Source organism: Carcharodon carcharias, chromosome 12, assembly GCF_017639515.1.
Source record: "Carcharodon carcharias isolate sCarCar2 chromosome 12, sCarCar2.pri, whole genome shotgun sequence".
NCBI lineage: Eukaryota > Metazoa > Chordata > Chondrichthyes > Lamniformes > Lamnidae > Carcharodon > Carcharodon carcharias.
The window spans coordinates 109,831,459-109,854,340 of record NC_054478.1 but is presented as its reverse complement, the minus strand read 5'-3'; the positions used below and the strand labels follow the sequence as shown (position 1 = coordinate 109,854,340).

Below are 22,882 nucleotides of genomic sequence, written 5' to 3'. Positions count from 1 at the left end.
TTTACTTTGGACACAGGCCGCTTCTTTTGGTAAATGCTTCATCAGCAACTTTCCACCAGATACATTTGTGAAGATGGCCCGAGATTTACGGGTGTTGAACGCCATTCGAGACTATACCGTCGGCATCCCTCTCAGTTATCCCCAGTATCCTTGTATGTGATCTCTGACTTGGGTGATTTTATCGCACAGCTGTGTTGCAACAATTTTTTTTTGTTTTGAGTTATTTATTTAGTTGGATACATTAATTTTTGCTTGTGATGTTTCAGTAAATATAATTCATATTATCATCCTATATGGTATTAGTTATCTTTCTTACTAGAATTCCTCTTGCCTATTTTGAACAATAGTTTTCAAAATACAGTCAAAAATACAAAAAGCTTCTCAGTTATAAAAAGTTATGGGGCAGTCTTGTAACTGTAATAACACTGCTTACTGATTCCATTCCCATTCACAGGTCCAACCTCTCATCCCAGTCTTGACTATCATTTGATCATGATTCCCTTCAGTGGGTGATATTGTATGCTAGCTGCTGAGCTAATTGATTGTGTGGTAAGTTTGATTTGGGGGTGAAGACTTGACCAGCCTAGGCTTCTGGCATCATGCCTTCTGTAGGCTGATCACAACAATGCTGGTGGTTCAGGAGAACTTAATGTTCCAGAGCATCAAATCTCCCCATTGCAGGAGGAAGCGTTAACATAATTGACACTAGCACGGATGATTAAAAAAATACATTCAGTTTAACAAAAGTTGTGAAAGATTGATGTTACGATGAGATCAGGGATCCTAGAACTATTACAAATAACGACTTCCACATACTAGGAAGTGTTTGAAAGGCTTAATGATTGATTTAACTGATATCATAAAGTGAGAAATTGATCAAAGCATTCATCCCAACCCACAAATTAGATCTTAGCCCTGAAATTACCCTGCTTTTTCTTCATGCTAACAGAAGTACTGAGATACCAAAAATGTTGATATTTGCTGTGAGTTTATTGAGTGATACTTTGCCATTGATTATACAAAACCACACTACTGAATACTGCATCTCGCTAATTTAATAGCAAAACCCAAAACAAAAAATCTACTTACATTGGGAAACATTTGCTGAACAATCCTGAATATGCTAATAGTTACACTAACGACCAATTTAAGATTAACCATTGTGGCTCATTTACACTTGCTAGAAGCGACATACACTAATACACAGGGACCTGTTATTTGCAAATAAAAGGAATATGTTCGAGCCTTGCGCCTTTTTTGAATTACCTGGAAGCATGGGGAGCCCCATGTTGTTTTCTCCATGGCAACACTTCTGCAATCAGAGCCGACTTGCCAACCAATCAGCACCCTTTTCTCCTATGGTATAAATTGTTATGATAGTTTGAAATTTGACATTCTTGTGTTTGTCCTGATGAGTGCAAGATGAAAAACTTCAACATGTCTCTCTCTGTTCAGCAAAATTTAATGATGGTAAATCTATGATTTTGGAATTTTGTAAAGGGGCATTATATATTATCATTTGGTTCTTCTCTTTCTCACCAGTAAGTTTTTAATATGTGTTTACCTCATGGTATTTGATATGATGTCCAGAGCCTCTTGTATTGGACTCATTTTTTATAGTAAAGCCAGTGAGGATCTTGATTATTTTCAAGTTTATCTTTAACTCACAGTTTCAGATATAAGCAGCTCACTATTGAAGTTCTAATAGACAGGTAACTTATGGAGTACTCAGTATGCCTATTGTTTTTATAATGATTTACTTCAAAAAGGTGCAATGAAAAGTAATACTGCATTTTTACTATACTGAAATGGTGGCTGACTGATTTGATCACAGCTTTCTCCAGATCTGTTGATGAGTTGGCTCCTAAATGTGTGACTGTGCTTTGGGGTAATATTAGATTTTACTAACATTTTGGTAGGGATATAACTAACCAAAATCCTGCGATATAATAATTCTTGGATACAGTTCTATATTTGACCACTCCATAGTATATGATGTTTTTGTAATTAACAAAGAATTAATAAGGGAATTGCTTCAGTCCTGCTTATCTTTTTCATTTCCTCAGATTAGTTTTGCGTAGACTCTATCCCCTTGCAATAAGGATTTGTAAGTACATGAAAATATCAGAATTTCAGGGAGCAAGTCGGATCTTGGCTCACTGGGCCTGCTATAAGGTAAATGTTTCATCTTTGTTTCCCCCTCAGGAATAAGTGCTCAGTAATCTAGCTTTGTCTTTATAGTGCATTTAAATTAATATCTACTGTTTACTGATGTTGGCAACTTTTGAAATGTGATTATGCAGTTGACAACAATTCTCTTAAGACTTTGCACTTGTCATTTTACATGTATGAGCCTGAACTTTGAGCATCAATAGGTTTCTGTCAGCTGAGCCAGGATTGCACTTGTCTCTGCCCTACACACAAATGTGTATGTGCTCCAGTAGATAGTGACCAAGAACACAACTGGCTAATTAATCATTGACATTTTAAAATATCTGCACTGTTGCCCAGGCTGAAACCAGCTAATTTAGCATAAACCAGCAGTTGAGCCAGGGATCTTCGTGGCTCATATTTGACTGTCATTTTCCCAATGTTTTCAAGATTTTCTTTGATATTCCCTGACATGAGAGACCAGGAAACACTATGTGGTTATGTCGACTCAAGCATTCTGATTGTTTAATCAATACACTGAGTTCTAGCTTATCCAGCCTTTCTTGATTCAGACCTGGAAACAACATCTTTTTTTTTGCATGTCTCTAATATTCCTAGGAACATATGAAAATGATGGACAGGAAAAGACCTACTGGTCTATCCAACCTGTCCCCCACAGTTGTAATACGGTATGAATCACAATACGTACACTCTTTCTACCCAAAGCATGTACTTTCCTGGAAGAGGTGATAAAACGAACAGAAACCCAGTCTAATTAGTGAAGATTTTGGAAGATTCCTCTCTGACCCCCTGAGGAGATCAAAGGCAGTCAAGGAGGTCACCTTAGACCTGATTTACTTTACAGGGCACCTGCTCTTGTGCAAGGTGATCTCTGCCCCAGCTGGGGATAGGTCCTGTTTTCTATTGAAGGAATACAATGAATCAGCATTAGTTGGCAACCTGTCCCACAGGTTTATTAATCTTTAGGAAAAGTAGCTGCTAACATCCAATTTAGACTTGGTCCACAACCTTAAGCATGAATAGTATTCACGAGAGGGATTGCAGGCATTTCTTTCATGCAGGAGTTCCCGACTGCCTCCACCTTTTTGCAATTCCTCCACTGTTCTTTTTGCCCCTTGCTCCTGTTTGTTTCAGCAACTATGGGCAAGGTTGAGACTCGAGCAGTTAGGGCAAGTGGTAACAAGGATTTGGTAGGGAAAGTAAAGCATTGGGACTTATGCAGGCTTTAACTGATCTCAGAATTGTAGAATTATACAGCACAGAATGAGATCATTTGGCCCATCATGCCTGTGCTAGCTCTCTGAAAGAGCTATTCAATTAGTCCTACTCTCCTGTTTTACCATAGCTTTGCAACTTTCCCACTTCCAGTAAATGGACTTGGAGCATTTTCTTTTCATTCTTGGAATTTTCATTTCCGACAAAGTAGCAACTTAGATCATCAGTTAATATCAATCTTTGCTTTATAAATGCCATGTGTGCAAAGTGAAGTCTGTTTCTTTAAGCCACAGTAAATTAGTATTATGAAAAAAACAGAAGATTCTAGAGGTCAGCAAGTCTGACAGCATCCATGGAGAGAGAAAACAGAGTTAACCTTTCATTACGGTCATTATGATTTTTTTATTGTTGACCTTGATTTCACAGATGCTTTGAGATTATGGTTTTGGACAGAATAGTTGGATATGAATGATTACTCAGACTGAATTCTATGGTAGATATTTAGTTGCCAATTACAGGCTTTGAAAATATCATCCAAAATTGGAAGAAATTGATTTTTTCTGCTTTTCCAAAGCAAAATACTGAAGATACTGGAAATCTGAAATAAAAACAAAAAATGTTGGAAGTACTCAGCAAGTCAGGCTCTCTCCCTGGAGAGAAAAACACATAATGTGGGGATTTTATGGAGCCTGCAAGAGTGGAAATCAAGGCCTGTGGGGTGACTGAATTAGGTGGAAGTCAAAATTTTGATTCCCTGATAGTGGGTTGAGATGCAGAGATTGAGTCAGTGGTGTGTTTGTGGCATGTCAAGCCTCACACCATTCTATGGCAGTTCCCACTTGTAGTATGTTTGCATGCCATGAATACTCATTAGTGTAAACATTTTTAAAATTACGTCCTACTTTCAAGATAAAATCAGCGGTGCACAAAAATCTTGTCACGTTCGTTTAAAGGTGGTATGCAACTGTCACCTTTCTGCAGCTGTGTCTGAGGTCAAAGGTTTCCCTTGTTGAAATCTGAGGCACAAGGGAGGGAAGCAGGAGAATGGCAACTTACATGGAGGCTTGAGACCGGCAAGGGTGAGTCAGTGGTGAGGAGGAGGGGAGTGATATTGAGGGCAGGGAGGAGCAGAAGAGGGATCCAGGGGAGACAAAGGATGGAATCATAGGCTTGGTGGAGTGGAAGAGGGAAGGGCCTAGTGTCCTAGGTGCATGGTGGGAACAGTGGGTCAAGGTAAGAAAATGAGAGGACTAAAAGGGTAGTGTCAATACTGTCCAAATGTGTGTCCATCTCAGGGTGTCGGTTGGCAGTGTCCTTACAGGGCTTTGAGTTCACCTACAACATTTCAGTTATCCCTGCAGAGAGTGTAAAAGAATTTGTCAGAGTTCAATGTATAGAAGGGAGGGCCAGCTGAGTCTGCCAGTTCAGCCACATCCCAAAGAGTGGTGAATACAATACTGGACACCAGCATGAACACTCAATAGGAGTGATTGCAAAAACACAACATTTTTTCCTCCACAATCAAGGAAATATCCCTAACTCCCCTGTAACCATCAATATGTGCCAACAATGAGACGTGCCAGTACATTTAGCTCTCTTGACTAAGCTGATCTCAACAAATAATGATGATGCACACATGAATAAAGTGAAACCAGTGTAATGTAAAATATTTGCAAGTGAAATTTAAATTTGCAAAGCACCCTGTCACCTTTGTGCCCTCAATAAGTCTTATGTTAATGGCAATGGAGTTGGGCAGAAGAGTTGTGGCCACCATGAAGGGAATGTGCACCCAAGCTATAGCAGCTGGTGGAACAGTCTCTAACAGAAGATAGGAGAGTGCAAATGAAGCCACAGGTCAGGGAGAGGGCTCTCAGGTTCTTTAATGTCGCACTGGAGGTTTTAATGGAGGAGAGAGGTTAGTTCTCCATAGGGAACTAGGAGCCCCTCAAGGCATACATACCCTGTGAAGGGAATGGGAACAGGTGGCCATGGAGGTCAGTTCCCAGAGTTTGACCCTAAAGAGCTGGCTGCGGTGCTGGAAAAAGTCCAGTGACCTCACACAAGTGGTCAAGGTCAGTGAATGCATCTTCAGATGACATTTCTTCCCCACTGCACAATCAATCTCTCACGTTTTTTCAATGTACCATAGCCCCATAACTCACCCAGAAGAGAAAATCAGGCTCAATGTATGTTGTGTTTACTATGCACACTCTTGGGCCCCCTCCTGAGTGCGCAGCCAGTTAGCAGTGCATTTCATGTTGGGCTGCGCACAGCTATCATGGTGATGTGCAGGCAGAAAAAAGTTTGCCTGCTGTCTGTCTCAGTTTGACCAGGCTCAGGGGAATTGTCCATTGCAATCCCTGCACCTGAAAATGGATGTAATCCCATTTTTAGTCTGGAGATTCGAGTAGACTGCTAAGTTCAGGCAAAGGTTTCATGTAGTGGGAGTGAGCTTTGGTCACATTCAGAAAGAGGTTAGTTAAGGGATATTTTGTTTAGGTCAAGTAAGGTAGTTCACTGATGTGTGGAAATGTAGCATAATCATTATTTTTATATTATGCCAAGGCAGGTTGTGCTGTTTGAACTCAGCAACTTTGATCATGAATGTTGCTCCATCTGCTTATTTATTATGAAATGTAGTAGCTTAACAGTACAAATTTAGCCTCATCTTACAAACATGTAAAAATGACAAACGTCTCGTTCAGATCACTAGAATATTGTTATGACACAGCAATTGGTAAAGGCTGAATTGTTTAAATCCCAGAGGGAAGCTTGAACAACTGTCATAACCTAAATTTTCAATTGGTATGTTTGAGATCAGTTCTGAATTCAAGAATAAGACCACCAAGCCTCAAGAGAGTTTTATATAAAACTAAGTTAAACATTTATTAATTTAACAACAATTTAAACACATACACATCTACAAATTACTACCATAATAACTTTTAAACAAATCCCCAAATTAATCACTCCCAGGTAAATTTTCACCAAGGCAACAATAACCTATAAACTTTAAACAGACACCAGGCAAAGCACATTTGACCTTATGAATTCAAAATGAGGTTCCTTGCAATTTGGTTTCTTTGCAGACACAGTTGTAGGCTTTCAGGCTGGTTAGATCTTAAATGCTTCTGACCGACACACAGAAACTCCTTTCTGTTTATACCTAGCTTTTCCTTTGGATATAAATTTTCTATTGTATTACTAGGCTGTTTAATTTTGCCTCTCCTAACAATAATCCTTTCATTTCATCAATTTTATTAGTAATATAAACACATTGCTTGGCGCCTCCCAGCTAGGTGCAAGATTTTACCCATTCCTTTGCATGGTTTATTCAGCAAATGCAAATTTAGGTTTAACCGTTTAACTTCCTTACATTTATCTAATTAACATCTCTAACCACTGTACATCAAAGCACCCAGACCAGCTGGCTTTAATCCAATTAAGACACTTACAGACACAGACCTTATTGCAATTCCAATTTTAAAATAATTTCCAATAACATTAGAGATATTAATATCTCTTCATGACAGGGATGCTTGGTTTTATACCTATATTATGCTATAATATAGTTATATATTGAGCAATATAGGCACAGGCTGAAGAATAAGGTAATCAACCTGTTTAGGAGAGCAGCTACTCCCACTGCGCCCACGATCCTATCTAAGGCAGAACCTTAAACAGCTCTATAAACAAGCAGCTGTAGTAGCTCTCAATTGGGATTACCAGGAGGTTCTTTTGTAGCCTGTGTTTACCTTCTCTATTGTGAGCTGACGGTGGGTTTCACCACTGAGAAGCTTCCCCTGCTGTATGATTGCATGTGACTCCCATGCACGTTGCCGGCACTTTAAATTTAAATTGTAATCCCCTGGGAACCAGCAAAAAGCAAGAGAGGTGAAGTGACACCCACTTCCTGTTCTGCCATCAGGAACGGTGCACCACAGATAGAATTCCACCCGATGTTTGAGGTCTATGAAGGTGTTCTGATGAAAGGTTGCAGACCTGAAACATTAACTCTGTTTTTCTCTCCACAAATGCTATCTGACCTGCTGAGTGTTTCCAGCATTTTTATGTTTGTGTTTTTAATTGGTGCAATGTTAATGCTCAAAAACATTTGTTTTAATTCTTTAAGCAATAAATGTTCTGTAGCCACAAATATACACAATATTTGTAAACAACTTTTGTTTATTAACCTCTTAACCTTGTGTTGCAATGAACAAATAATTGGAAGCAATTTGCATAAACTTCACTTCCCCAAATGATTACCATCTTCCACAATCCACAGGTCCAGCAGAAGGAAGAGCCTGATGACAGCATTGCTCGTGCAATCAACAACAAACTTGGTGACACTCCTGGGATTTCCTATTCCGAAATTGCTGCCAAGGCTTATGAATGTGGTAGAGCAGAGCTGGCAATAAAGGTAAATAAAATTCAATCCTTGCATTAACTTAATTTTAAAATAGGGAATATAACACTATTAGCTAACCACAACGTATTTTGTAATGGGGAATTCTGCAAAATTTCAGTTCTGGGCACCACACTTTAAGAAGGATATATTGGTCTTGGAGGGAAGACAGCTTAGATTTACAAGAATAATACTGGGACTCCCAAGGGTTTAAGCTGTGAGAAGAGATTACACAAACTGGACATGTATTCCCTGGAATTTAGAAGGTTAAGGGGTGATTTGATGGAAGTATTCAAAATATTAAGGGAAGCAGATAGGGTAGATAGAGAGAAAGAAACTATTTCCCGTGGTTGGGATGTTTAGGCCTAAGGAGCATAGTTGAAAAATTAGAGCCAGATCTTTTCAAAAGTGAAGTTAGGAAACATTTCTACACACAAAGCATGGTAGAACTGTGGAACTCTCTTCTGCAAATGACATTTGATGTTAGATCAATTGTAAATTTTAAATCCGAGATTGATAGATTTTTGTTATCCAAAGGGATTAAAGGATTTGGAGCAAAGTTCCATGTGGAGTTTAGTTGTATATCAGCCATAATCTCATTGAATGGTGAAACAGATTTGAGGAGCTAAATGGACTACTCTCATTCCTGTGTTCCTAAGTTTTCTTGTACAACATTGTATTTTCTTATAGAGCTGAAATTACAGGAATAAATACTATCTGTTGAATCCGACTACCTAATCATGGAAGTGGCACAGCAATAGAAGCTGCATCAGCGGTAAATGAGTAGGGGAAAAGGAAGCTTTAAAGAAAATCTATTTTCTGTAAATAATTGCAACACTGATGTAGTGTTATTGAAAGCAACGGGAGTTTAAATCCAGGGTCAGCAATGTAGCCTCATTACTGTTGTAACATATCACTTACTTTCTCTCAGCTTTCCTTTGTTCTTGTAATTTTCCCTTCTTGTGTTGTTCCCAGGAGATTTGTGTAGTGATTTTCTGATTAAAAAGTTATCTTTAACATCTTGAGCTCTATCCATATACAGCTATTGTACATAATTTTTAAAAAATCATTCAAGAGATGTGGGTGTCGCTGGCTAGGCCAGCATTTATTTCACATCCTTAGTTGCTCTTGAGAAGGTGGTGATGAGCTGCCTCCTTGAACTGCTGCAGTCCATGTGGTGTAGGTACACCTACAGTGCTGTTAGGGAGGGAGTTCCAAGATTTTGATCCAGCAACAGTAAAGCAACGGTAATATATTTCCAAGTCAGGATGGTTAGTGGCTTAGAAGGGAACTTCTAGGTGGTGGTGTTCTCAAGTGCCTGCTGCCCTTGTCCTTCTAGACGATAGTGGTTGTAGTTTTGGAAGGTGCTGCCTAGGTGCCTTGGTGAGCTCCAGCAGTACATCTTGTAGATAGTGCACACTGCTACCACTGTGTGTGGGTGGTGGAGGGAGTGAATGTTTGTGGTTGGGTTGCCAATCAAGTAGGCTGCTTTGTCTTGGATGGTGTCAACCTTCTTCTTCTGTTGTTGGAGCTGCACTCACCCAGGACAGTGGAAAGTATTCCATCATTCTCCTGACTTGTACCTTGTAGATGGTGGACAGGCTCTGGGGAGTCAAGAGGTGAGTTACTCACTGCAGGATTCCTAGACTCTGACCTGATCTTGTAGCCACATTATTTATATAGCTATTCCAGTGCGATTTTTGGTAACCCCCCCCAAGATGTTGATAGTGGGGTGGTTCGGTGATGGTAATGCCATTAAATGTTAAGGGGCGATAGTTAGATTCTCTCTTGTTGGAGGTGGTCATTCCTGGCACTTGCGTGGCGCAAATGTTACTTGCCACTTGTCAGCCCAAGCCTGGATATTGTCCAAGTCTTGCTGCATTTGGACATGGACTGTTTCAGTATCTGAGGAGTCGCGAATGGTGCTGAACATTGTGCAATCATCAGCGAACATCCCTACTTCTGACCTTATGATGGAAGGAAGGTCATTAATGAAACAGCTGAAAATGGTTGGGTCTAGGACACTACCCTGAGGAACTCCTGCAGTGATGTCCTGGAACTGAGATGGTTGACCTCCAACAATCACAATCATCTCCCTTTGTGTCGGTATGACTCCAACCAGCAGAGAGTTTTCCCCCGATTCCCATTGGCTCTAGTTTTGCTCAGGCTTCTTGATATCACACTCGGTCAAATGCTGCATTGATGTCAAGGGCAGTCACTCTCACCTCACCTCTGGAATTCAGCTCTTTTGTCCATGTTTGAACCATTTTTGAAATGGGTTTTGCTTGAGGTGTTGATTTATTTCAGGTTTAGTCAGGCTTAGGCAAACAATATGTCATCTTAACAGAAGTTAAACCATTTTGATACAACATATTGAGCATAAATTATAGCTTTGAAAAATCTGTGCTGCTAAATACATTCATTTGGCATTCAATTCATTGTTGGATATATGACTAAGACCAAAAGAAATTGCAATATTGAGTAGAGTTTTCAATGCATTGTAATATAAAGGATATGACATGCGTTAGATTATGTTGCAAAGCAGTAGTTCAGGGATACTAATAAAATTAATAAGAGAGAAACTTTGATTAAAGACAGAAAATGCTAGAAGTACTGTGTAGAGAGAAACTAACATTTCAGGTCATCAGAATTAGCAAAAGTCAGAGGTGTAAAAGGTTTTAAGTAACTAACAAGTTAAGAGATAAGCTATAGTGGTACATCAGTGTTATTTTTACTCTGATCCTTTAATCCTTTAAAGTGCACTCTTGCCTGTAATGCGCAATGTTCAGGACCATTTGCAACTCCTCAGCTACTGAAGTAATGCATGCCAATATGCAGCAAGACCTGGACAACATTCAGGCTTGTGCTGATAAGTGGCAAGTAACATTTGCGCTACACAAATGCCAATGACAATCTCCAACAAGAGAGAATCTAACCATGTCCAATTGACATTCAATGACATTACCATTGTTGAATCCCTTACTATCAATATCCTGGGGGTTACCAATGAACAGAAACTGATCTAGACCAGCCATATAAATACTGTGGCTATAAGTGAAGGTCAGTGGCTGTAAATTCTGAAGCAAGTAACTCACTTCCTGACTCCGCAAAGCCTGTTCACCATCCACAAGGCACATGTCAGGCATTTGATGGAATACTCTCCAATTACCAGGATGAATGTTGCTCCAACAACACGAGAAGCTCAACAGTATCCAGGAAAGAGCAGCCCGCTTGACCAGCACTCCATTCACCAACTGAAACATTCACTCCCTCTACCACTAATACACAGTGACAGCAGTGTATTATACATACAAGATGCATTTCAGCAACTCACCAAGGCTTCTTCGACAGTACCTTCCAAATCCACAATCTCTACCACGTAGAAGGATAAGGGAAGCAGACACATGGGAACACCACCATCTGCAAGTTCCCCTCCAAGTCACACACTATCCTAACTTGGAAGTATATCACATTTCCTTCAATGTTGCTGGGTTAAAATCCTGGAACTCCCTCCCTAACAGCACTCTGGATGTACCTACACCACACAGACTACAGTGGTACAAGAAGGCAGCTCACCACCACCTCAAAGGGAGTTAGGGATGGGCAGCAAATGCTGACCTTGCCAGCCACCTACATCTCATGAAAGAATAAAAGAAAATGTTCTTTAAATGGTGGGGAGGCGTGATGGAGGAGGAGGAAGTGGCTGAGGGCCTCACGGAGGTAACAATTTTATTGATTCCGAAACTACTTTGTCAAAAAATCGACATGTCAGCCGAGATGGTACAAAAAAACTCAGTGACAGTGGCTGTCTGTGATCACACAAGTCACCCCATTGTGTGCAACATAAGTTGAAAGGGGGTAGAGTGGCTGACAAGTGGCTTGTGGTGAATGTCGGAGCTCAGTACTAAATGTGGAGAAGTAACTTAGGTCCTGAGAGACTGACTGAATGACAAACTGCTGGTTTCAGGTGATAGCTGGAAGCCGGTTGAAATGGGGTGGAGGGGGGGTAGCACTGAACAGAGCAGGTCGGTTATTACAACCTATACTTTATTGACTGGGGGGCAAACTTAAAGACAGTAAGTGGGTGGGAAGAGAGACATTGAGCCAATCAGCTGTGGCTGGATCCCACAGCAGCTGAGAACAGGCCAATTAATTTAATAAAAATATTATTATGGTACAGCCATCTCCAGGCTGCTCCAGGGCTACCTATGATTGCATAATCAGTATGATAAGTTTATCTAGGAAAAATACATTATAAGCTTCGATGCAGGAAATCATAACAAAGGGAAGTTTGACAAAACATACTTTCAACTGAACATGCATGCAATATTAAGATTTTTATGGGCCAGAATTTTCTGTTGCTGGCGAATGACCAGCGTCCACCATTTGTTAGATTTGCCATTGCATGTTTTAATTTCCATGCTCTTTTGTATGTCAAACTGCTGTTAGTGGAAAACCTAAATGACCAGGTCCCCTCTATCTCAAGCATCTGGGACTTGTGTGAACAGGGCATGCAACTGTGTAACCCTTAATAACCAATAAGATTGAAGAATTGTCAATGAGCAGTGTCCAGTCTGAGCAAGGAAATGCAAGCTTAGAGTAGCGAATTCAATGTCAAATCGGGTAAAGAAAGTGAAATGTAAAGAAAGATTGGATTAAGAGAAAAACAAAAAAAGACAAATATTTAAAAAAAATTAAATGCAATTAAGAGCTGAAGGAATAAGACTTCATACATGTAAAAGTAAATATTTTGTGGCAGAGACTGTTTGGCAGTAATCAAAACTTAACATTGGCTAGAAATGTAGTGAGCTCACTTTGTGTCTACCATGTAAGTACAGGAACTTCATGTTGCTCAACGAATTTGAATGGTAAGTGAAGCAACCAGATGCCATTTGGAGACAAATTGAATTCTATTGCGTTTTCTGTAATCTTCAATTTTAAACATTTTGCCCTCAGGCTGTTGCCTGACATGGAATATATATTGTAAATATCAAGAGTATTGCAATTGTGTTGAGGCACCTCAGAGTGGAAAATGCTGTATGGAGACCAGTTGAATTTTATTGCACTTCCTGTAATTTTCAAGTCAGGGTTTTGTAATGTATTTATATAAATTTTATGAATAAAGTATGGTTTTGGGGGGAAAAAAATGCCATTTTTTAGATGACTAACAGGAGCAGAATAGATCAGTCAGCTGCATTTGGATTTTCATATCTAATCACTCATCTTCTCTCCTAAAATTGCTGTGTGATTTACACATAAATATCTGTGAGGACCAATAAGTTCGCCATTATTTTGAAAGTATATTTTTGCCCAATATAAGATAAATTATAGATGTATTTCTACATTATTGCAAAGTGTAGCCTTGTTACTTTTTCTTTATTTTCTGTAGAGCTGTACTGAGAATCACTGAAGGGGATTGACATTTCTATAAGATATATAACTTCTGTTTTGTTCTAGCTTTTAGAATATGAGCCAAGGTCTGGTGAGCAGGTGCCCTTATTGTTGAAGATGAAAAGGAGTCAATTGGCACTACTTAAAGCAATAGAAAGTGGAGACACGGATTTAGGTAACTGAAATATTACAATAAAAGTAAAACTTAACAGCCTTTACTTTTAGCTGAAGGCAATGATTATATTGGGTAATTTTTGCACTAGAGCTTTGTCATGTTTAATTTTTCATCCCTGAGGTCATTCCTAGTAAATAATCTTGAAACTTGCAATGTATAGGAAGTGACTGGTTTTTAATCCTCCTGGTGAAAAAAAATGTTATATGAAAAACATTGAAAGGATAAAATTTATGGACAACATTATTTTATGGAGTAGGAGTTGGGGGAAAACAAGCAAAGATTTTACTTTGTCTTATCTAGCAAACAGGTTGAGAAAAGAGGGGCCTGGTTGTCGATTAATTTTTATCTGAAACTACAGTACACACTTTTCTGAGGTCATAGTGCACCATGTATATCTCTTAAGTGACAAAGTGCACAAAGGTGGAAGTCAGTATATAGTGAATATGTTGGATACAGTGTTCTAGTGGGTGGGGTTGCAGGATTATTTAATAATGGCCAGTGAGGTTTGGTTGGCCCAGGAAATGGCAAAGACCTTGAAAATATCATGGGAGTTGGAATTGTTGCTATTTTATGGGTCCAATTTGACTTTCTTGGTGAGTACTCTGGCGGTTTGAACAGGATCCTGCATTGTCAGTTCCCATCTATGGCTTCCGGATTGCTTGGCTATTTCTGAGCTTAATCCATACATCACCCTTTATGACTAAGATATATCCACAGATTTCTGAAGCACATGTTCCATGTGTGGAGACTATTGCTGCCTCATCATGGCAGGTGCTTTAGTATAATAATGATGAGTGCACTAGTCTGCTTTAGAAGGGGAAGAGGAGGGCCGCCTTATTGGGCAAATCTAAAATGTATAGGGTCGCATCTGTAGGCCTTTATATTACTTTTGGCTTTGTGAGTGGTTCCCCAGAAAGCTTTAATCTGGGGACAGATCTTAACACGTGGGGCAGAGAATCCCTTTCGATGCAGTCTTTTAGCAGAAGGGCCAGACATGGAGCTTGCTACACCTGATGTTGTAGCCAGAGCTGATCCTTTTTATTATATTGTAGGCAGTGTTTGTGAATGTTCACTTCTATATTTTCTTTATTTCTGCTCTGATTGTTGACAAAGTGTTGAAGGGGGTTTTGTGTTGTCTTTTGATCTGAAAATAAATATGGTGTGGAAGGTAGATTTGTGTTGGTGGTAATTTGTTGAGCTACAGTTCTGTGGAGATGGCTTCCACTGGAGTTTTATGTATGGAGTTGGGTCTTGTGGAAAGTATGTATAGTGGTCAGTGGATAGTTCATGCTGGGCAATACTATTTGTTCTTGGAAAGATGTAATTTGGCCCTGCGAATAAGGGGGACATAGTGTGGTGACTTTTCTTGCCATGTTGGATTGGAAGCACACCTGTGTGGCAAATTCCTCCATAAATTCCTCTTTTAAACCAGATTAGCAAAAATCCCAAAGCATTTACAGAGAGATGCAGACCTCTGTCCAGGCAAATGGTATTGCCTTTGACATGGTTGAACACACCATCCTCCTCCAGCAAGTCTTCTCTGTCAGCTGGTTAGGTGGAAATGCCCTTGCTTGGTTCCATTCTTATCTATGAAATCGTAGGCAGTGAATCACCTGCAATGGCTTCTTTTCTTACTCCCACAATGTTACCTCTGAAGTCCTCCAATGATCGATCCTCAGCCCCCTACCACTTCTCATCTATACACTACCCCTTGGCAGTATCATCCAAAAACACATGTACGCTGAAAACACTCGGCTGTATATCACCACCATCTCCCTGGACCCCTCCACTGTCTCTGATCTTTCGCACTGTTTGCCCAACATTCAATTTTGGATGAGCAGAAATTCCCTTCAACTATGTATTGGAAAGATTGAAGCCATTGTCTTTGGTCCCCATTACAAACTCTGTTTCTTAGCTATTGTTTCTTAGCTATTGTTTCTATCTTTGGCAGTTGTCTGTAGCAGAGCCAGACCGGTTGAAACCTTGGTGCTCTGTTTGATCTGGAGATGAGCTTCAACCACATTTCTTCGCCATCACCCAGACTGCTTACCCCCACCTCCTTCACGTTGGCCAACTTAGACCTGCTTTAGCACATCTGCTGCTAAAACCCTCATCCATGCCTTTGTTAGCTCAAGGCTTGACTATTCTAGTGCTCCCCTGAACAGCTCCCACCATCCATCCTTCATAAACTTGGTATGTTAACTTGCTCCAAGTTTTGTTGATCCATTTTCCCTTTGTAGGTAGCTTGTTGACTTACACTGGTTCCTGATTTGGCAACTCTCAATTCCAAAATTCTCATCCTTGTTTTCAAATCTGTCCCTTATGTCAACCACCACCCCCCCCCCCCCCCGTATCTCAGCACCTTCCAGCACTAGAAGCCTTCCAGATCTCTATGTTCCTCCAATTTTGATCTCTTGCGCAACCTCGTGGCTGTGCTTTTAGCTGCCTTGACTCAAAGCTCTGCAATTCCCTCCCTAGGCGTCTCCTCTCCCTCTCCTCTAAGTTACTCCTTAAAACCCCTTGAACCAAACTTTTGGCCATCTCCTGATATCTCCTTCTGGGGGTAAATGTCAAAAATGTTCTCAAAGATATCCCTCTTATTGAGTGCCTTGGGACATTTTGCAATGTTACAAGGTGCTGTAAAATGCAAGTTGTTACTGATTGTTTCTGGGTCTCAGTTTATCATTTCTAATGGTCTGCAAAGAGCAGGTTGTGTACAAGAGTTGGTTGAAAGACCTGGACTCTGTGCATAGTTGTCGGGGAGAGCAGGTTAGTAGTACCATTTGGAATAAAAGAGCTGCTGATAGGGTCCTGAGGTGAGCATATTTTAACACAAGTGCTAATCTCTATAGCTGGGTGCCTCCATTTTAAACCAGAGCAGGATTAATGGGAAAGGTTGCAATGGGCTGGTCAGTAAATGGGATTAAATGCTTCATTCAGCACTCTTGCCAACATTGCTGTGGGCTCCTCATAATATTTTTGCTTTGCAAGAAACTGGAAGCTCTGAGCTTACCCTGCTATCTTGCAAAGACATTGCGAAGTAGAGCAGTATGCATTTTGTCATTCTGTGATTTGGAATAGTTACCTGTTTCTTCTTTGTCATTCTTTGGGAAAAGTGGACTCTTTGTTGTTCATCCTTTTGTGGGATCACCTTTCAAAAATTGCCATTTGATCCTGATCTCTTGGGGTCAAGCAGCTGCCTTGGTTGTGATGTCACTGGAAGCTTGGTACTTTTTTTTAAAAGCCATTAATTCTGAATAAAGGACATTCTTCAGTCAGTCAATTTTACTGTGCAATGTTCAAATAGTGTGATCAGGCTGGATCTGGAGCCGGAGAGGCTGGGGTTCCACGGGCAGATATGTATGGCCAGCACTCACATCACCAGTAGTCTCCCAACATCCATGGCAGTGCTGATTGTTGAGCTGCTACAGTTATAACAATGGTTTAACCCTGATTTGTTTCCATAGCACCCAGAATCAGTTTTTATTGAAATACATGGGAAGTGAAGACCACCTTCCTTGTTGCAAATCTTTGACAAATGCATATGTTGCAAAATTCTGAACACTGGGGAAAGGAGACATAGTCAACCATTAATTCGATATGGTTTCTGAAGACACTTTGAATGTTGTTCGTGGCTGGGGCGAGATTCAGATACACGTGCAGCAATATGAATTCTTACTTCTTTTTAGTTATGAAGTTTATGCAAATTGAATTTAATTTCACTGGGGGGAGAATTTTCCCCATGTTGGGCGTGCAGGAGTGGGCGCAGACCCGATCGCCACCGGCGATTGGGACCACGCCATCCCTTTATGTGGGTGGGCCAAATAAGGCTTGCGCAGTATGTTTGGCGACTCCCAGGGACAGCGGGCGGGCGGAGACAGATCGGTAATTGCTGCCGGGTCGAATGACGACCCGGCGGCCTGTTTAAAGGCCAAGCTGCACCCACTCCAAGGTTGCTGTACAGGTTCAGACGTTGGGGCCAAGGCACATCGAGGCTAGCTATGCAGGACGGTAGGGCGGGTGATCACTGTGCGTCCAGGTTTTCAGACGAGTGCCTTGCTGTCCTCCTCGAGGAGGCAGCAGCACAGCGGGAGGTGCTCTTCCCCGAGGACAGGAGGAGGAGGCCACCCCACTTGACCAAGCATGCATAGGAGGAGGTAGCAGAGGTCATGAGCTCCCATGACGTGGTGCGGCGCTCATGGGCCCAGTGCCGCAAGCACTTCAATGACCTGCTGCGTAAAGGAAGGGTGAGTAGCATGTTGGCATCGTTCACTTCACCCATCATGTAAGCTTCTCCCCCACTGGCGCCCCACCCATGTCTGAGTGGCCTGAGTGCAATGAGTCAGTGACAGCATGTGTCCTTAGCTGGGCGGCCCAGTAGATATTCCCTATGTGTTCGTCAGCCTGAGAGGTTGTGATGAGATGAGTTCTGCACCTGCAGCATGTGGTGGACTGACACCCTCTTGACTTTGGTGGGGGCAACCTGGAGGATTTGCACCCAGGAGCACTGCTCAAGCTCCAGCACATGTCAAAGTCAGGGTGATGACATGGTGGGAGGGGATGTTCAAAGTGGCGTGCCACAGATGGATGTGCTGCCCTCTGCACTCTATGTCATTGTGCCTCCTTGCATTGGCAGGTACAACTGTGTGTTCCCAACTGTGATGAAGGCAGCGTGTGGCTGGGGGTGGGGGGGAGGGGACATCTGGCATATTTGTGTGAGTACTGGCCAGCAGCGGGGGAAGGATGCATTGTACCGCTGCATTGGGCAACTGGCATTGGGGTGGGCCAGCCGCCAGGAGATTGATGGTACAAATATTACTTATCAATGCTATTTTTTTCATTTCCAGGAGAAGAATTCTCATAACACCGAGTGGCTGAGGACTGGCAGTGGGCCAGACCAGATTTTGCTGCTTAGCCGTTTTGAGCAGGAGGCCCTCAACCTGGAGAAGCGCCACAAGCCCAAGTCCACTGGAGCTGGAGAGGCTGGGGTTCCATGGGCAGATATGTATGGCCAGCACTCACGTCACCAGTAGTCTCCCAACATCTATGGCAGCGCTGATTGTTGAGTGAGTGACGTGACCAACATGGCTTGCCCATTGCGTGTGGAATGATGAGCGCATGATGAGCTGGGGGACAGGCATGTACATTGACATTGCCCATAGGCTAACTGATCAAATGTCCTTACTCTTCCTTTCAGCGATGCAGGGCTGAGGCTGGGACCCAGAGCAGCAGGGGCCCCCTCTGACATGTGAGGGGCATGAAGTTGTACCATCAGAAGCATCACACCATCTCTGCCATGCAGGCACCAGCACAGATACTGGCATCTCAGTGGGCATCATATCTTCGGCTAGTGTCCTGGGTCACAGCGGTGAGGGCACTTCACAGTCGCTGGCGGAGACAGAGTGCCAATGGCGCCCGCAGACGGAGGACTGGAGGGGCCCAGGCACATGCTCAGTCCATCGCTGATGATGAGCCTCTGGAGTCTTAAGTGATGCAACCAACTGATGCGATGCGGCCGAGTGTGTGGGACCATCTGGTGGAGATACATGAGGCTATGTTTGGCTTGGTGTCAGTGATGGAGGAGTCTACGCGGACCGTAGCTGATGCATTGAGCCTCATGGCTGAGCGCCAAGCTTCCTCCGTGGAGAAAGTGGTGACTCTCATAGAGAGGCAGCTCCGGGGACAGGGTCAAGGGATCCTGGGGTTGCGCTAAGACCTGCAATCCCTCACAGGGGCTTTGACCTCATGTGGTCAGTGCCCGTGTGTGCGGTGGTTTGGGTGCCAGGTATCTTACCTCGGTGCCCATCCATCTACGGTGAGCAGGAAGGGCTGAACAGACCTCACCTTGGTGGAGCAGCTGCCTGTCGTCTCTCCTGGCGCCTCTCAGGGCACTCCGGATGAGGATGGCAGCTCCTCTGCCCCTCTGCCAGTGACCGCGGCACCCAACGAAGCTTCAACGACTGGGGAGATGCCAGCTGCGGAGCTGACAGCTCCCTCCCAGGCAGGGCCAGCACAGGCTCGATGGGCCAGAGGATGTCCGCCAAGGTTATCAAGGCCAACAGGACATCAGAGAGAGCAGGCTGTCTCAGATGCCAATGCCAGCAAAGGCACACCACAAAGACATAGCACCCGCAAACGTGCCTTAGGCACACCCCAGGTTCATCACTGGTGGTTTTTTTGTTGGCTCCCCTATGAGTTCCTTCTGATTGTGTGTGAAGTGCAACACCAATTTATTTCTGTTATGTCAAGAGATTTTTGTTACAGCACTAAATTTATATTGTCTAAAATGGCTGGGGTGCCCCTCTTCTTGGGCAGGTGCATGGATTCCTGAGATTTGATGAGTGATTTTACATTTATTAACTGGGCCCATCGTCAATGCTCCTGTTCAGACAGATTTTGCACTAAGGTATCCAGGATGGAGGCTACAGGCCAGGCTTGTGCTGGAGATCCATATGTGCTGTGCTTGCGAAAGGTTCCTTTGCTAGAGCGTCCCGGGTGTCCCTGCCTCCCTGGAGTATGCCCTGGTCATCATTTCCCTGTGCGTTCTCATCCTCGGACTCACTGCTGGACTCATCGTGTTCAGCCGCAGCCTACATCTTCTTCGTCCACAGCATCACCCCTTTGCAGCGCAAGATTGTGGAGAGCGCAGCATGCAACCGCTATCAGCGACATTCGATCTGGGGAGTACTGCAGTGCACCCCTGGAACGGTCCAGCCATCTGAAGTGTATTTTGAGAAGACCAATGGCTGTCTTTACCACAGTCCTTGTGGAGGTGTGACTTCTATTATACCGCTGCTTGGCTTCTGTTCTTGAATGGCGGAGAGGCGTCATGAGCCACCTTCTGAGGGGATAGCACTTGTCACCCAGCAGCCATCCATCCAGCCGGACTGGAGCACTGAAGAACGCTGGAGCTTGAGTCTGAGGATGTAGGCATCGTGGGAGCTGCCTGGGTACCTTGAACAGATTTGTAGAATCAGCATCCTGTGATCATACACTATCTGCACGTTCATGGAGTGGGAGGCCTTCCTGTTGATGAAGGCACCAGGCTCACCTGCTGGTGCCTTGAAGGCCACATGTGTGCAGTCTATTGCACCCTGGATGCGGGGGAAGCCAGCAATCGTTGCAAAGCCTCTGGCTCGCTCTGTCAGGCTGGCCTCATCTCAGCGGTAGTGGATGAAGGTCAATGCACGCCTGAACAGTTCATCTGTGACCTGCTTGACACAAGCGTGTACAGCTCATTGGGAGACATAGCAAAGATCACCCACCGACCCCTGGAAAGAGTCGGAGGCATAGCGGTTGAGGGCAGCTGAGACCTTTAGAGTCACTGGCATGGGGTGTCCAACCACACAGTTAGCTGAGATCTCTGGACCAATCATCTGACAGATACTGTTGACTGTCTCCCTTGAAAGACGGAGTCTTCTTCGGCATTGCACCTCAGACATATTGAGGTAGGTGCTTCGCTGCCTGTATACCCTGGCAGCAGAATAGTGCTGTCTTCTGCGGTCCCTTATGCCTTGGACTACCTCTTGGCCCTGCACACCTTGTGCCTGAGCCTGTCCTCCCAAAGGGGGCGCCCTTGTAGGCTGAATGTGCACTCCTGCCTCTTCCCCCTTCTTGCCCTCCCTTCCTCATATGAAGTGCCTCCAGTGGAGAGATCACCTCCCATTCCCAGACTCAGAGAGGCTTCCTGAAACCGACAGGCCCCAAAACAAATCCTCACTGAAAATTGCTGACCTGAAGGTTGAGTCCAGCCCAAGCAGCTGCAATGCGTTTGCAACTTTTCCACCTCACACAGGCAAGTTTCACTAACTTCTGATCAGTAACTTTTAAATACCTGGATTTGCGAACCCACTGAGCCCTCTTCTCCCACCCGTGCATGAGCTTAATGCAAATTTCTGATACCCACCTGCCCGTTGCGCCCTTGCGATGAGCCGAAGATTGCATGGGTGCCTTAAAATCCAGGTCAGTTGGAGCCTGAAGGGCCTTAAGTGACCCGTTAATTAATGGCAGTCGAGCAATGGACATCGTCGCGTGCTCACCCACTGACATATCGCGATAGCACGCGGTGACCTCAGGACGTGTGCCCAACGTCACCGCACGTCATTTTATGTGTCAGTGTGTGGGCATGCCCCCCACATGCTGACAGAAAAATTCTGCCCTAGGTCTATTTTAGGCAACTAAATTAAATGGTTCATGACACAGAGGGGAGATGGTGGTGTAGTGGTAATGTCATTGAATTAGTAATCCTGAGGCCCAAGCCGATGATGTGGGTACATGGATTCAAATCTTATTTAAATTCAATTAATAAAATCTGGAATTGAAAGCTAATCTCAGTAATGGTCCCAGGTAACCGTGAAACTATCATCTGTCATAAAAACCCATCTGGTTCACCAATGTCCTTTTAAGAAAGGAATCCAGCAAGCCTAACCTGGTCTGGCATACACGTGACTGTAGACCCACAGCAATGTGCTTGACTCTTAACTGCCCTCTGAAATGGCCTAGCAAGTCACTCGGTTCAAGGGCGGTTAAATTTGGGCAATAAATGTTGGCCTTACCATTGACATCCACATCCCATGAGAAAATGAAAAAGAGGGAATGACGTGCTAAGCTGAATTGAATGATGTTGTAAGGAGTGTTAGTGTGTTTAAAACTATGAACTTGTAATGTTGATTCCTTTCTTGTTGTGATTTTTTTTTTCTCTGTATCTCAGTGTATACTGTTGTGACATATCTAAAGAATGAGATGAACAGAGGAGATTTTTTTATGACACTCCAGAATCAACCAGTTGCACTGAGTCTTTATCGTCAGGTATGGGCTACCTTGTTACGCATATAGGCATTTCCGGAAGCTGTGTACAATTTTACACTGGTGTTAGCTATTGCTCTTTCTAAATTTTATATTCTTGCTTGATTTTTTTGCTGTTTTCATTAAAATGAAGGTTATAGGATGGAATACTTTTCCACCTTTGACACCTAATGTCAGGATCACATGTACAAGATCATGTGTGTATCATCAAGATCATCTGTGCTGTAGTGTTCTATGTTGTTGCAGTCTGGACCAAATGCAGCATAAAGCTGCTTCTAATCTGTCCCAGCAATACAGTTTAGCACCAATCTTGGAGGTGCTTCCCCTACTTGTAGCAGTGTGACATTTTTTTAAATTTCCCACAAATGCCACTCATAAGCACCTTGGTGTGATGGTGTAAAAAACAGTTTATACTGTAAAGTATAGCTGGGCTGAGTCTACCTAAACCAATTTCACATAAAACCCTTACAGCAGTCAGAGATTTGCCTTCTATCACCCTGGGCTGGATTTGATTAATAGAACAAAAGATGTTGGTCAGATGATAATTATAACTTTTTGAGTAAATCTTACTTTGTCGAGGAAATCAGTAAAATGTTTGAAGTCACAAGCCTGTTTCATTTCTTTGCTATCCTCATTCTTTTTTTCCTCTATTTCTTTCTCTCTTTCCCTTATCCTCTGTGCTTGCCTCCCACCCCACCTTCGCAAGCACCAAATCTTCT

General features: G+C 42.9%; 1 protein-coding gene across 2 annotated transcripts in view; it reads left to right on the top strand.

Moving 5' to 3' along the window:
- Positions 1–22,882, top strand: part of vps16 (vacuolar protein sorting 16 homolog) — a 98,589-nt gene that overhangs the window by 53,497 nt on the left and 22,210 nt on the right. For both annotated transcript variants that reach the window (XR_005944589.1, XM_041201020.1), the window contains exons 13-18: positions 17–144; positions 1,677–1,712; positions 2,067–2,175; positions 7,673–7,807; positions 13,250–13,358; positions 22,069–22,166. Coding sequence is in view for 1 of the 2 variants with exons in the window: in XM_041201020.1 (XP_041056954.1) it covers positions 17–144; positions 1,677–1,712; positions 2,067–2,175; positions 7,673–7,807; positions 13,250–13,358; positions 22,069–22,166 (615 nt within the window). In the remaining variant the exon portion in view is untranslated. The remainder of the gene's footprint in view (positions 1–16; positions 145–1,676; positions 1,713–2,066; positions 2,176–7,672; positions 7,808–13,249; positions 13,359–22,068; positions 22,167–22,882) is intronic.